General features: G+C 45.6%; 1 protein-coding gene across 1 annotated transcript; it reads right to left on the reverse strand.

Moving 5' to 3' along the window:
- Positions 1-274: 274 nt before the first annotated feature.
- Positions 275-3,556, reverse strand: LOC146202874 (F-box/LRR-repeat protein 12-like). Its single transcript, XM_084588416.1, has 2 exons — positions 3,204-3,556; positions 275-2,739 (listed from the first exon to the last, which is right to left on the reverse strand). The coding sequence occupies exons 1-2, from the start codon at positions 3,377-3,379 to the stop codon at positions 1,782-1,784; spliced, it is 1,134 nt and encodes a 377-aa protein (XP_084444542.1). The 5' UTR covers positions 3,380-3,556; the 3' UTR covers positions 275-1,781.
- Positions 3,557-13,233: the final 9,677 nt, after the last annotated feature.

The following is a 13,233-nucleotide window of genomic DNA, read 5'->3' on the forward strand; positions in this document are numbered from 1 at the left end:
CGGCAGCTTTGTTTGTACAGTTATGAACACTGCAGTCAATCATACAAATATAAAGGGTGAGATACCTAAATTGCTGCTATAAGATGTGTTCGCCGATATGACCGCTGAAAACTTAAACCTTACTAACCAGAAAGTGCAGAGCAAAGTAATAACATTGAGCACATGGTAGTAAAAGAACCTATTTAGTTCCAAGATGTTAAAAATCCACAAATAAAACTAATACAAAAAAGGATACAGTAAGCAGTCATCACAAGCAGCTAAAGTGAAGCCCAAGTTCAAAAAAAAAAACTGAATTCTGGCGCTGCTACAAAGCCATTACTAGTACATGCAGGCAGTGTAAAACGTAATTCTATCATTACCACCAAAAGCACTGCACGAAAAAAAACTGAGCCCAGATGCCGTGTGAATGCACTCGTATCTTGAGACAGAGAATGAGATCCTGCAGTCACACTCATCGATAAACCTTTCAACAACCAGGATTAGAAGCATGCAAGGGGAGGTGAGTTGCAAGGTGTAACTTCTATAACCCAGTGCATCTCACAGATGTCACATAAGGCTTCCACAATAATCCCACTGCACCCCTAACTTTAATGCTCGACAAAAGGCCCAGTTTCGCCAATGTTGACATAGAGAGCCACTACAACTAGGAGTTAATCACTGCAATTTGAAACAAGCATACCATCAAACAGTATTTTAATTCTTGTACAGTCGTGAACGAAAGTGGTATACAACACTTAGCTGATGGTGGAGCACGGGAAAACTGCATTTCAGCATCATCTAGCAACAGCTATCTGGGATCGGGACAATTGTAGAGCTGCCCCATTTTATCTACATGTATGTATCACTGTCGCTGTCCCTGTCACTAGATAGTGTTTTGATGCAGTTTTGCTGAGCTCCACCACTAGCTATGTGTTGTATACCATTTTTGCTCACGACTGTACATGCATAGGCGTGCGCAGAGGGGGGTACAAAAGGGGGGTGCCCCTCCCCCCCCCCTAATTCTCTAAGGGGGGCGCCAAGTTCGCCCGCATACCTTCACTCTGTTGGACCTGTACTGTCGTTTTTAAAAGTACAATTATAGCTATGCAAATTTTTTTACTATACCGGCAGCCGAGGAGTCTTGCTGTTGCGTTCAAAGCTACCTTTACCTCCAGAAAGCTGGGGACCTAATTAAGGAATCATTGTGAGAAGCACGTCGTCGAGTAATTTTCAGTTCTGCATCCACGGCGAAGCTTGTTTTGTTTATTAAGCACGGAGTATTTTGTATGTGTTACTATTTCATCACATCAAAATAAATGTTTTATAGCCATTCCTCATCTTTGCACTGTGTTTTGGCTGTAGGGGCATTGAAAAAGGAGGGGGGGGGGGGGGGGGGCTGCAGTGAAGCTTCGCTTTCCTTAATGCAGAACCCTGCGCACGCCTATGTGTATGTGAAGGTTAAAGATCGGCAACCTCAAATCAAAAGGCATTAAAATACAAGGTATACAATGTAAACAAAAAAATGATTCACAAGAGACCTCCACATAAGTATTTCGACAAGGAAAATGTAAAAATAACACATCCAACACTCACATATTAAGCTCTACACTGTTAAGAACACTTCGGGGAAAATATAAAAGCTGCTGCTAGGCATAAGCGAAGGCAATGAAAGACATGCCAAAAATGCTGCATTTTATTTTCTTTGCATTGTTGTGGTTCTCAAGAGATGAAAAATTTTAGAAGAGTGAAGTCTTAGCCTATGTATCCTGCATGAAGTGAGACAAAAGCTGAGCAGAAAGTGGTCATGTAGTGCTGTCAACATATCGCAGCTCATAATGGCCACAACCCTCATGTCGAAAGACAGCCGAGACAAGGCCAATGCATTCACCAATCCGGACAGCCACACCTGGCAGCCGGCTGCAGAACTCAGCTATGCCCTGGTCAGAGATTCCTTGGTCCATTTCCAGCATGACTACTTTCAGCTCCGGTGCCACCCTAGTCAGGTGCAGTAGGCCCACATCTGTCACCTGGGTCTGTACCAAACAGATCGACTGCAATTTGGTCATCCCACCGAAGTTGCCCATTGATGCCAGCGAACTATCCTTTGTTGCTGTGCAACCTACGTACAGATGTTCCAAGAGAGAGCAGTGTGAGGCTACTGTCTCCAATGCATTCTCTGCAATATAGGTTCCCTCCACATCAAGCAAGGTTAGCTTAGACAGTTTGCGCAGCATGTCCTGAAAATATCCCGTACTGTCCAAAAATGGGCAGCCCTCAAGGTAGAGTTGTGTGAGGCTTGGCAGCCACGGCCAGGGCTTTGCTTCAGCATCAGCCACAAAAAAGCAGCGGCCCAGGTCGAGCACCTGGAGTCGCGACAGGCTCTGTCCCTGCCGGCTCGCCTTGAAGAATGACGACCGCCCCACAATAGAGCCACGCAAAGACAAATGCTCCAAGGTGTCTGGGAAGTCAGCCAAACGCACGCATTTGTCCCGTGAAGATGAGCGGAAGCTGAAATTGTGGATGCGCAGCCGACGGAGGCGCGGGCAGCGACTCTGAATGCGTCTCAGGGCACGCGGCGACACACTACAGGCCCACAAGCAGTGGTGGTCGCCGAACACTCGCAGTTCCTCGACGGCAGGAGGCATTGCACGCATCTGAAGCAGCAGTTTGAGTTGCTTGGGAGTCAGCTGCACATGAGATAGGTCCACGCGCCGGTGCAGGGTGCGGTCGCGCGACAGCGCGTACCACTTGCGGCAAACCCTACGCAGATTGAAAGCAATCAACACCAAAATATATTTTAAAAAACTTGCCATAACAGGAAGAGGTAGCAATTACTAACTGTGAACTGAACACCGGTAGTGTAACCAAAACGTATACACCTGCCAATTGTTTAGCTGTTCGGTGGCAAAAATCAGATCATTTATTGACTGATGCCATATAAGTATATCCCTTCAGTGCTTTTATGATAATTAAATGTGGTTGCTGTAAAGGAACAATTACACTCAAGCACGAACAAGATTCTACGTTAAGGTGTTTTTTTGTTTTGTTTTGTTTTTTACGAGTAGATAAGGTGCAGAGTCAACGCGCACAAACACATCAGCAGCTGCAGACAGGAAACTTTTCGAAATATCTGACCTAAGAAGGTAAGCGGCGAAGCCACTACTTAGGTAACAAATATACTTAAACAAAAAGAGAATTCTGTACTGAAGATTTTGCATACTTACAGGCCGATAACACATAACTCCAAGAAATCAAGATAGTTGAAGATGTTGAGCAGAACATAGTCTGGAAGATGATCGATTGTCGTCGTGAATCTTCTCTTGGAAAAACGCAAAGTGCTGAAGTGGGTCAGCGCGATCTCTTTGAGGGAATCACCACCGCCAACAAAAACGTTCCCCATTTCTTGTCAGGCTGCACGTTCTAAGTGCTTAACACTCAGCATTGTGAACAAGTCTTGAGGTTTCTTGCACATACAGAACAGCTGCATTCTCTAGACCAGCGACGACATGTGCGATTTTTTGTCGGTACGTCGCATCGCCACGGCTGCCATGTTTGTTTTCGATGGATTGTATGACAGGAGGCTATGGAATGACGCCAGCACCAGCACGAGCGCCAGCAACAGCAACACGCCCAAAAGTGAGCACGTGACTTGTTGCTTAAAGGTTTCGGTTTCGAATTGATCATGCCATCGACATTGCTTTTCGGTGGAGGCTTCGAAATCAGTGGCATCATCGTCGTATTGTCGTCAAAGAAGTGAAGACACCGCCTAACTAAGGCATGCTCACGATTTTTCGAGCAGGTGACGCGATGGCGCCAGAATTGTTTTTTTCTCCAACACAGGACTAACGCTCTCACGTTTAATTAGGAATCGAAACGTATCGAGTTGAAATAAACAATTCATCTCGCAAAAAGGCATAGTGGTCGGGGTTTTCTTTCTTTGGGTTTTGGGGAAAGGAAGGTTCATTTCACATGACGTCATCGCCCGAAAGGGGGGAGCCCTTACATACCGTTACGCGCAGTACAAGCGTCGGGTGATCGGGACGCCCGTTCGTGCCTTTTTTTTTTTTTTTTTTTCGGCCATACAAGTCAGTTCCTCAAAACCCGCCTTCTTCCAGCGTTTTAGTATGCTTGTGGGCACCGGGGTTTGGCTGTAAAGCTGTCTGCTACCAGAAATAAAAACAAAAGGAAGGTGTAGTTCGTGGAGAAACCAAACTGCGATAACGCTGCTCGCCGACCGAAGCAAAGCAGTGGAAATCGCTGACGTAAGCGCCACGTCTACAGTGTGCTAGAATATTCTAGCTCAAGCCACTGTACCCTTGGTGGAGCGCTGTCCGCCATTTTTTGAAAGTTGACGTGTGGTGGACTTACACGACGGACAAAATCACGAAGGCTATCGCGATATTTCATTACGTGGCTATAGTGAGCTAGAATATTCTAGCACACTGTAGACGTGGCGCTTACGTCAGCGACTGCTTTGCTTCGGTCGGCGAGCAGCGTTATCGCAGTTTGGTTTCTCCACGAACCATATACCTTGCACGAACTACACCTTCCTTTTGTTTTTATTTCTGGTAGCAGACAGCTTTACAGCCAAACCCCGGTGCCCACAAGCATACTAAAACGCTGGAAGAAGGCGGGTTTTGAGGAACTGACTTGTATGGCCGAAAAAAAAAAAAAAAAAAAAGGCACGAACGGGCGTCCCGATCGCCCGACGTTTGTACTGCGCGTAACGGTATGTATGGTCCCCCCCCCCCCCCCCCCCCAGCTAGCACCGAACATTAGAATAATGTTATAAATTTGTTATCTAAGTTGCCTGAATGTTGCTTAACATTCTGTGACATAAACATAACATAGAACAATGAAAAGAAACATTTTACTAATATTGACTTTGAATGTTATGATAATGTTATTTGTGGTTGTGGTTTGTGGGGTTTAACGTCCAAAAGCAACTCAGGCTATGAGAGACGCCGTAGTGGAGGACTCCGGAAATTTCAACCACCTGGTTCTTTAACGTGCACTGACATCGCACAGCACACGGGCGCCTTGCTTTTCGCCTCTACAGGTGGGTTGCAGAAACCTAGAAGTCAGCTTCTCTGCAGAGCAAAAACCCCTTCACCATGGCAGCCAAACCTGTTTTGGGGGCAGAAGTTGGGTGCAGCGCGGAATACTTCTATGTCCAGCCTGATGTCATGCACAAACCTGTTGAGCAGAACTCCTTCACTGTTGAGAGCCTGGAGGAGGTAGGGGCGGGGGAGGCGTTTTGAATGGCACTCACAAACGGAGGGGTTCTTAATCCCATAATTGCGACAACAAGAAGAGGGGGGCAGGAAATGGAAGTGGCCATTATTGCCACAATAGACATCTCCTGCACTGCACCTAATTTCTGCCCCCAAAACAGGTTTGGCCGCCATGGTGAAGTGGTTTTTGCTCTGCAGAGAAGCTGGCTTCTAGGTTTCTGCAACCCATCCCGCGCCCTTGGGAACAGTATTCGAGCGCCGTAACCACTGCGGGGTGATAATGTTATTTAATTAATGTTTATGTTGTATTGTAAACATTATTTTAATATTACAAACAAATGTTCTAATATCGTCTCCTAAATGTTAAAGTAATATTTGGATCATAACTATAAAACAACATAGCATATATATTTCAAACACTGAGTCCCAGGACTTTTGCCCTTTTTCTTCCAGTAACCATGTTTTTTCAATAACACTTCTTTGCAACTAGAGCTTTGAGATGATGCCCACCGTAAAATGCAAGCACAGCCCTAATATTTTGCAAGAAAGTATTGCTTATTATTAGGGGTAGGCAGCGAACGCGATGGTTAGATGGCATCCTCGAGGCGCTGCAGATGAAGTTATGTGATGTTAGGAAGATAGTGAAAGACCGGAAAGCGTGGCGTGATATGGTCCATAGGGTCACGAAGAGTCGGACACGACTGAACTGAACTGATTGCTTATTATCATTTCGCCACTACCACTCATGGAACACCCGTTGGCGATATATATAAAAGGTTGTCTCTATGCTATTTGTTCAGAGGTGAGTGTAGGAATGATGTTGTATTATGGAGTTGTGCTGTATTTTAGTCTTTGTAAAACGGTGGAAGCTGTGTACCATCACAAGCAGTGGGCTTACATGCTTGTGCAAGGTTGCTCTACTTTTTCACGAATGTTACATTTATGCTGCATAAACATTAGGTTTATGTTGTTTAAATGTTTATAGAAACATTACACCAATATTTAGATGTAACATTGCTAAAACATTATAAAAAAAAAGGACAGTACAACATCAAAATAACGTTCTACTGAAACAAAAATGTAACACTGCTCTAATGTTTCGGTGCTACCTAGGCCACAGTCACAGAGAAAAGATAGGAAGAGCTAATTAGTAACGTTCAACAGCTTGACGGTATTCGTCGCTTTCCTCTAGCGCTTTAGCGCACTTGTAGTTACGTTGCATAAGCTTCGGCTTTTAACACGTACCGGGAGCCCAGGGGGAGCAGTCCGAAATGTTCTTCTCCAAGGGTTGAAAGTCGCATGTTTATGAAGTTGTCATTGAGTAAGCGTGATCACTTGCACACACATAACTGCGTTTATATCGCATCGAGCGGGATAGTAAGCACGGCAATGCTTTAACAAAACGACGATGCAGAAGCAATAGTGCAAGACCCGCCACAGCAGGCGTCTACCCCAAAAAGTTGACAGCTGTGCTGTTCTCGGCGTTTTTACACCATTTATTGTAGCAGATTACAGAGTTCACAGCACCTTGGATCTTCCGAACTACCCAAACGAAACAACCTGAACAGACGACGACGATGACCAAGGCGATGGAGGACCGGAAGCGGAAAACGGCTTCATTGTTCCCGTCGTCCCCCGCGCGGCAGCCGTTTGGGTGGACACCACGGAATGATGAAGACCATGTTTTCATTTTTTTTTTCTTGTAAAGTGATTTATAAGAAAGGAAAGGAGCAGTATAGTATCTGTTAGACTTGAAGGAAGGAATGAAGGTGGAAGTGAAAGCGGAAAACGTGAAAGAGGTTCCGTGGTGGAGGGCTACGGAGTATTTAGGCCACCTGGGGAGTATAAACAGCCAAAATAGAAGCCTGGGCGAGTTGGTATGTATACATTATGGTATGTATATCAGCGCTCGTGTTGTACGTTTTGTTCTCTTGTCCCTGTTCTTTTGCGCTGTTTTAGAATGAGTATAAACACTTCCTGATGCGTAAGGCATTACTGTACACGGATCACCTCGTGATATTCGCCTATGGCCGATGAATAATTTATAATCGAATTTCTTTTCTCGCCAGGGTCGGTTTCAACATCCGAGCAATGGCTCTGACGTCAAAGTCAAGTCTAGGCCACGTACGTGAGGGCTGAATAAAACAGTAATATAATCGTTCCTGTGTTGTTTTAATTCGCCAGAACGCTAACGCCAGCCTGCCTCAAGGACACGAATTACAAAAAGTGAAGAGTCAGTGAATATATAGCTTTTTCATGCCGCTCATGACCTAGACTTAATTGTGACGTCACAGCCATGCTCTCGGCTGCTGAAACCTAAACCGAAACTGGCGAGAAAATTCAATTAAAACTTATTCAGCGGTCGCATACAAAAACCGCGTGGGGATCCTTACATAGGAATGTATCTTACGCATCATTAACAAGAAAAAAGCCACAAATATTTGGTGTCTATACTCCTTGCGCCGACATCTCACAACCATGGCCGCTTGATGAAAGTCGAGCGGTCGTGACACAACATAGGGCTACCTCTCTGTTTAAGTTAGGTTCTGGAGAAAGGAAGCCGCAGTATACTTTTGGGTGAGCACCCACTTAGAACACTTGGTCTCTGATAAACCAGACACGCGGTAACATACGCTTGTCCATCCAGGAATCAGTGGAGCATAATTTCGGTGTAGCTAGTGTCGCATATATATTTTGGCGAATGAGCTCAATAACGTTTTTTCCACTGAGCAACGGGTCGCAGTCCAAACTTTGAGCTCGACGAAAATTACAAAAAGTGGATCGTATCGACTTTCCTTCCTCTTATCACAGAATTTGATCTTTTCAGCATTTTGTCTAGTCTGAAACGTAATAAATCTGCCGGACTTGACAACATTTTCATAGGTGATCTGAAAAGCATATTACAGCTCTGAAACATGTTCTGCTGTTTATTTCAAATGGCATAATTAAAAGTGGTACATGGCCAGAATCACTGAAGAGTGCTCGCGTTTTTCCTCTGTATAAAAGTGGGAAGAATATTGCCAACTACCGTCCTATATCTGTTCTTTCCTGCGTATCGCTGACATCAGAAAAACAATTCTGTGATGAATGCATTTGTTACTAAACATGACCTACTGAATGCATGAATCAGTACGGATTTGTCAGTGGGTCAGGAACACCGGTGCTATTGGACACCAGAGCCTTGAGAACAATGAGGTGGCATTTGGGCTTTTTTTGGACGCAAAGAAAGCTTTCAACAAAGCAGGTCATCAAAATTTAGGCTCTAAACTGTACTCATATGAATTTAGGGGTCCTTTTTTGTCATTAATTAAAAACTATCTTCGCAATCGCTAACAAGTAATCATGTTTGGGCCTATCTGCAGTGACACTAAGTCTGTTGTGCGGTGTCCCGCAAGGGTCTATTTTATCTCCTTTGTTGTTTAACTTATATGTGAATGATATATGTGACCATGTGAAAGCATCCACTATATCCCTTTACGCCGATGACACTTTACTAGTATCAAGCAACCCCGAGTTTTCATGTGACCTGGCTAACCTTCAGGCGGACGATATTAATGTTAGTGATGGTTGGCCTTAAACGAATACAAATAAATAGCACTAAATCCAGGCTTGTCTGTTTTCGTAACCCGCACAAAAATGTACCACGTGTAGGTTCCATATATTTACACCCCTCACATTGCTCTTTGAGTTCTTGTCAACCTATAGGCGCGTCCCGTCGGTTAAGTATCTTGGTGTACACATAGTGATTTGACATGGAATTCTTAGTTGACCCACATTTGTAAGAACCTCAGAAGTGTTGCATATGTTTGTTCATTTGAAAACTATGATGCCTTTTTCTATCAGAAAACTAACCGCCCAGGCTCTGGCGATTAGTGTTTTAAGATACGGTATGTGTTGTTTTTTAAACTGCTATTTCACATGGAAATGTCGAGTTAATAGGATTTTGGAAAACGTCGCTACAAGCATTCTCTACATGCCACAGGAAAATTTGCCCAGCTCTTTAGAACAGACGGTTTGCCTTCTTTTGACAATCTTTTTAAGCAAATTGTAATACTAAAATATTTTTGTAGCAGTGCATACAGGCGCATAAATACGAAACCAGTACCGCTAACATGTTCCTCGTTATCTTAAACCGAGAGTGCGCACTCACTACGGTAAAGCAAGATCACGGCCGCTCAATGGAAGCGCACTTGGTGCGGCCCGTCGCGTCTCGCCTCAATGGCTGGGGAAGCGCGTATTGGGAGAAGTTACAGCCGGTGTCAGGACTCCTCTGATGGGGCAGTGGCAGGTAGGTCACCGCCGCTTGCGGCGGGGGCTAGCCTGCCACCGAATTTTTATCTGTTGTAGGCCGTCATTGCACCCGCCACCGCTTCGGTGGTGGTGGACGACGGCTGTTGCGGCGCGCGTCTTTCCCTCTTCTCTTCTTTTCTTTCTTGTCTATTTTCTCTTCTGTCCGCACGAGGCAGCGGAGGTGGCTCAGCTACAGAGCCGGTAGCAGGTTAGTGCATTTTTTTTTCTTTCTTCCTACAGCCCAAACAACAACAAAAACAACAACAGAAGTTACAGTTTCCGCCGTCATTCTCCGCGGGGGCGCCACCACTCCATGACGAGAAGCCGCCGGCGCAGACGAGCAGACGACGCGGAAGGAGCGCGCTGGCTGTGTTGGCGCGTGTTTTCGTTTTGACTACTCAGCATAACCGCGTGGTCCTTATAGTTCTGCATGCGTGTCATCGGTACCTGTGTCAACAGCGTCCTAAGCGTATGCAGCACCATGCCAGGCAACTGCTGTGTGCCGCTGTACACCACGAAAGCAAGAAAAGATCGGTTACCCCGAGTTCCCGTGCGACTCCCAACGTCGAGCAGCATGGCTGAAAAACACATCTCGGGAGGGCTAGGACAGAAAAGGGAACCGGTGGGAGCCGAGTGGGAAGTCACTGGTATGTTCACTGCACTTCACAGATGACGATTACAGGAAGAACATAAAACTGCCGTCCCCTTCTTGTTCCCGAACTGCCCACAATACACGTTAAGGTACTCACGCGGGCTCATGTTGAGCCAAACAACCTTGAAAAAATGAATGTGCGCAGGCCAATAGATATATTTTCCCCACTTGTTATAGCTACACTTCATTTCCTCCCGCACAACACCCCGTGTCCTCCTGAAGCATGTGTGTTTCATCGATAGCTCCGCCACGATCACTTTTATGACAATGATATCAAAATTGTATGCCTTGCACAACATCGCATAAGTGAAGCCATGGAGACACCAAGAGGAGCCGGCCTATTTGTCAGATGACGAGCGACTCTCTTGGTTAGAGTTGGACTTTGCCATATCGAAGACATTGAGGTCCAAGGAGGCACGTCGAAGCAAAGGCTAACCAAGCAAACGTACGAAGCAACAATCATAACAACCAGATCCACATTGGCGCAAATTAAGTACCTTCTTGATCACATCAAGTATCTTACAACGTCTTCTGTGTGCCTTACTAGTGCATTACATTTAACCGAATCTTATTTTCAGCTTCCGATACGCCCTAAATCAGGCCCTCAACAGCGGGCCTGTAGTATCGCTTTTCAGCAGCCTAAGGTAATTCAAAGGCGTGAACGACAAAGTTGACGCAAGGGCTGCAGTTTTCACCTCTGAGAAAATACTGAAGGTACCACTAGCGAAAAAAATAATATATCGACTGAAATTATACACATTTTGCCATGCTTTGAGCAGGTAGGCATCTTGCAAGCATCAAAGTCTACAACTGCGCCTATCAACAATTAGGCAGCTATAAAACTTGGCATTCGTGATTATGAAAGTCGTACCTTGCCAACTGCTATCACGTCTGCAGCGAGAGAGTTTTCGAGTCAGCTTAGATTTTCATGTGTGGTGTGAACCAGCACGACAGAGAGTTAGCACCGATTGCATTCTTGGTTGGTTATCTTGCATGTCCATTTGAAGTGAAAGTATGAATATTTTTACAGAATCTCATGAAACAATTCTATTTATTCTGTTTTCAGTGCCTGCCCGTGTTTTCATTATTTATATATTACCAAAGTTTAAATATCTTCTAGTTCTTACTTTAGAGTGTCAATAATTTTATTTTATTAGTCCTCATCCTTTTATTAACTTTGTGCCTTGCGCTTCCTCTAAAACCCTGGACTTATCAAAATTCTTGACGATGGACGCCTAAGGTATCTGAAATCACCATGCACCTTTGTTAGCAAGGTGATGAAGTGCCTGGAGGTCAGAAGAAGCAGCAACTATGCAACATGTTAGTTTCATCCCTTCTTCCCTATTTTGTGCAATCTGCGGAGTTCATTTGCGAGAGACAAGACCGCAGTCACACTAATGACCTAACCAAACTAATGCAACCATTTCTGACCAACTGGACAGGCAACATCAATCTGACAGTGGAAAAAATCACGCTTGCACATAAACCTTTTCCGAGAAAAGTTCCGCACTTGTAAAATAAGCTTGCGTGTCTTCTGTGAATCACGCGGCTTCATAATCAAACGAAAAAAAAAAAAAAATGCCTGAGCCTGCGGGCGTCGTTGAATCGGCTGTCTTGTGTTATTTCTTTTGCTACAGTTTGTGTTAGCTAGTATGTTTGGGTGGTGGTACCCACTTGAATATTATTTCCAGTGAAAACGGAGGAACAGGCTGAACAATAATGTTAATTGCTACGTCGTGAATTGTATGTTTCCAGAAAAGTGCACGCTGAATAAATGGCCCCAAACCTTTTCCCGATTTCAAGATTCTAATATGTCATACGTTATTACAGTGGTTGAAATGCAACTAAATGAGTGCCCACTCAGCGAAGGACACGACTGTCTCGATTCTCGTGTAAACGGAAGACCACGAATGACTTGGAAAAGCCAAGTGATGATGACATGCCGTTATCACCTTATCAATAGCAAACTTGCACGTAGCATCACATAATGTGTGAAACGTCGCTCATAAATCCTAAATTGAGCAAGCGCCGACCGCGCGGACGCCGAAACGAAAGCACAGCCACGGCCGCTGCGCGCAGCTCTCCGCCCGGACTCGTCACGGAGCGGTGGTGGCGGTGGCGCCGCGGCGGTGGCGATGAGAACTAGGCGCAATACGGCTCTTCCGGTCGACACGACGGGCCGCAGAGCCTCCGTCGAGCGGCCGTGGCCCGTGGCAAGATTATGTTCCAGCTATCTTCAACGAACTACCGGACGATGTATTTTCTTTGACCACCCGAAAAACACTGAAAAGGAGGAGGACAATACGTTTCTCAGTCCAAGGGTACCGTTGGCCGTAGCTGCAGTAACAGCGCGGCGAGCCAGCCATTGTTGTGTGAGGGAGTGGGTATAGAGGAGTAACTTGACACGCCCAAACCATGTGGTAGAGCGTTGCCCGCTCACCGCAATGTGGGCATTCAGGGGAATAAGGGGAGGGGTACCAGATGTTTAGGAGAAATTGTAACAAATGTATTAGTTTGCAGGCGGCGTTAAGCTGCTGCTTCTTGAGTAGACGGGGTGGGAGAAGGGGGTGGTAATGTACGGCTGTACGGCGAGACAGCCTGTAGTGTTCAAGCAGTTGTGCAAAGATCGGGGAAGGAGCGCGCGAGCGTGTCGATGGGCAGCTTCATTGCCAGGCATCGACTGGTGTCTCGGAATCCAGACCACACTGATCTTTTTTCAGAGGGTAGCGACGAGGATTCGACGGCTGGTGGCACTGATGCGTCCGCGAAGAGTTACGGCAAGCCGTGCGGAAATCTGACATGATTGTAGCTTGTGCATTAGTGGCGGCGGCCAGAGTGATGGCTGCTTCTTTGGAAATACTCGACTCTGTGGTACGAAGAAAGGCATAGTTGAGAGTATACCGCTGGAGATGTCACAGTAATGGCCACGTGTCCGATAACAGGGCCAGCAGCTGCGTCTACGTACAGAGTATTCGGTTGGCTGTCCCATATTCGAGAGTTCCTGTTCAAGCGATGAGAACCTATATGTACTAATATTATCAGCGCATTTTTCATAGTGTTGTGCCATTTTTTTTTTTT

This window comes from Amblyomma maculatum, chromosome 1 (assembly GCF_055883805.1).
Source record: "Amblyomma maculatum isolate TAMU_Amacu chromosome 1, ASM5588380v1, whole genome shotgun sequence".
Lineage (NCBI taxonomy): Eukaryota > Metazoa > Arthropoda > Arachnida > Ixodida > Ixodidae > Amblyomma > Amblyomma maculatum.

Coding starts and splice junctions, on each gene's coding strand:
- LOC146202874 (XM_084588416.1), bottom strand. CDS start 3,379: ATGGGGAACGTTTTTGTTGGCGGTGGTGATTCCCTCAAAGAGATCGCG. Junction 2,740..3,203: donor GAGTTATGTGTTATCGGCCT/GTAAGTATGCAA, acceptor CAATCTGCGTAG/GGTTTGCCGCAAGTGGTACG.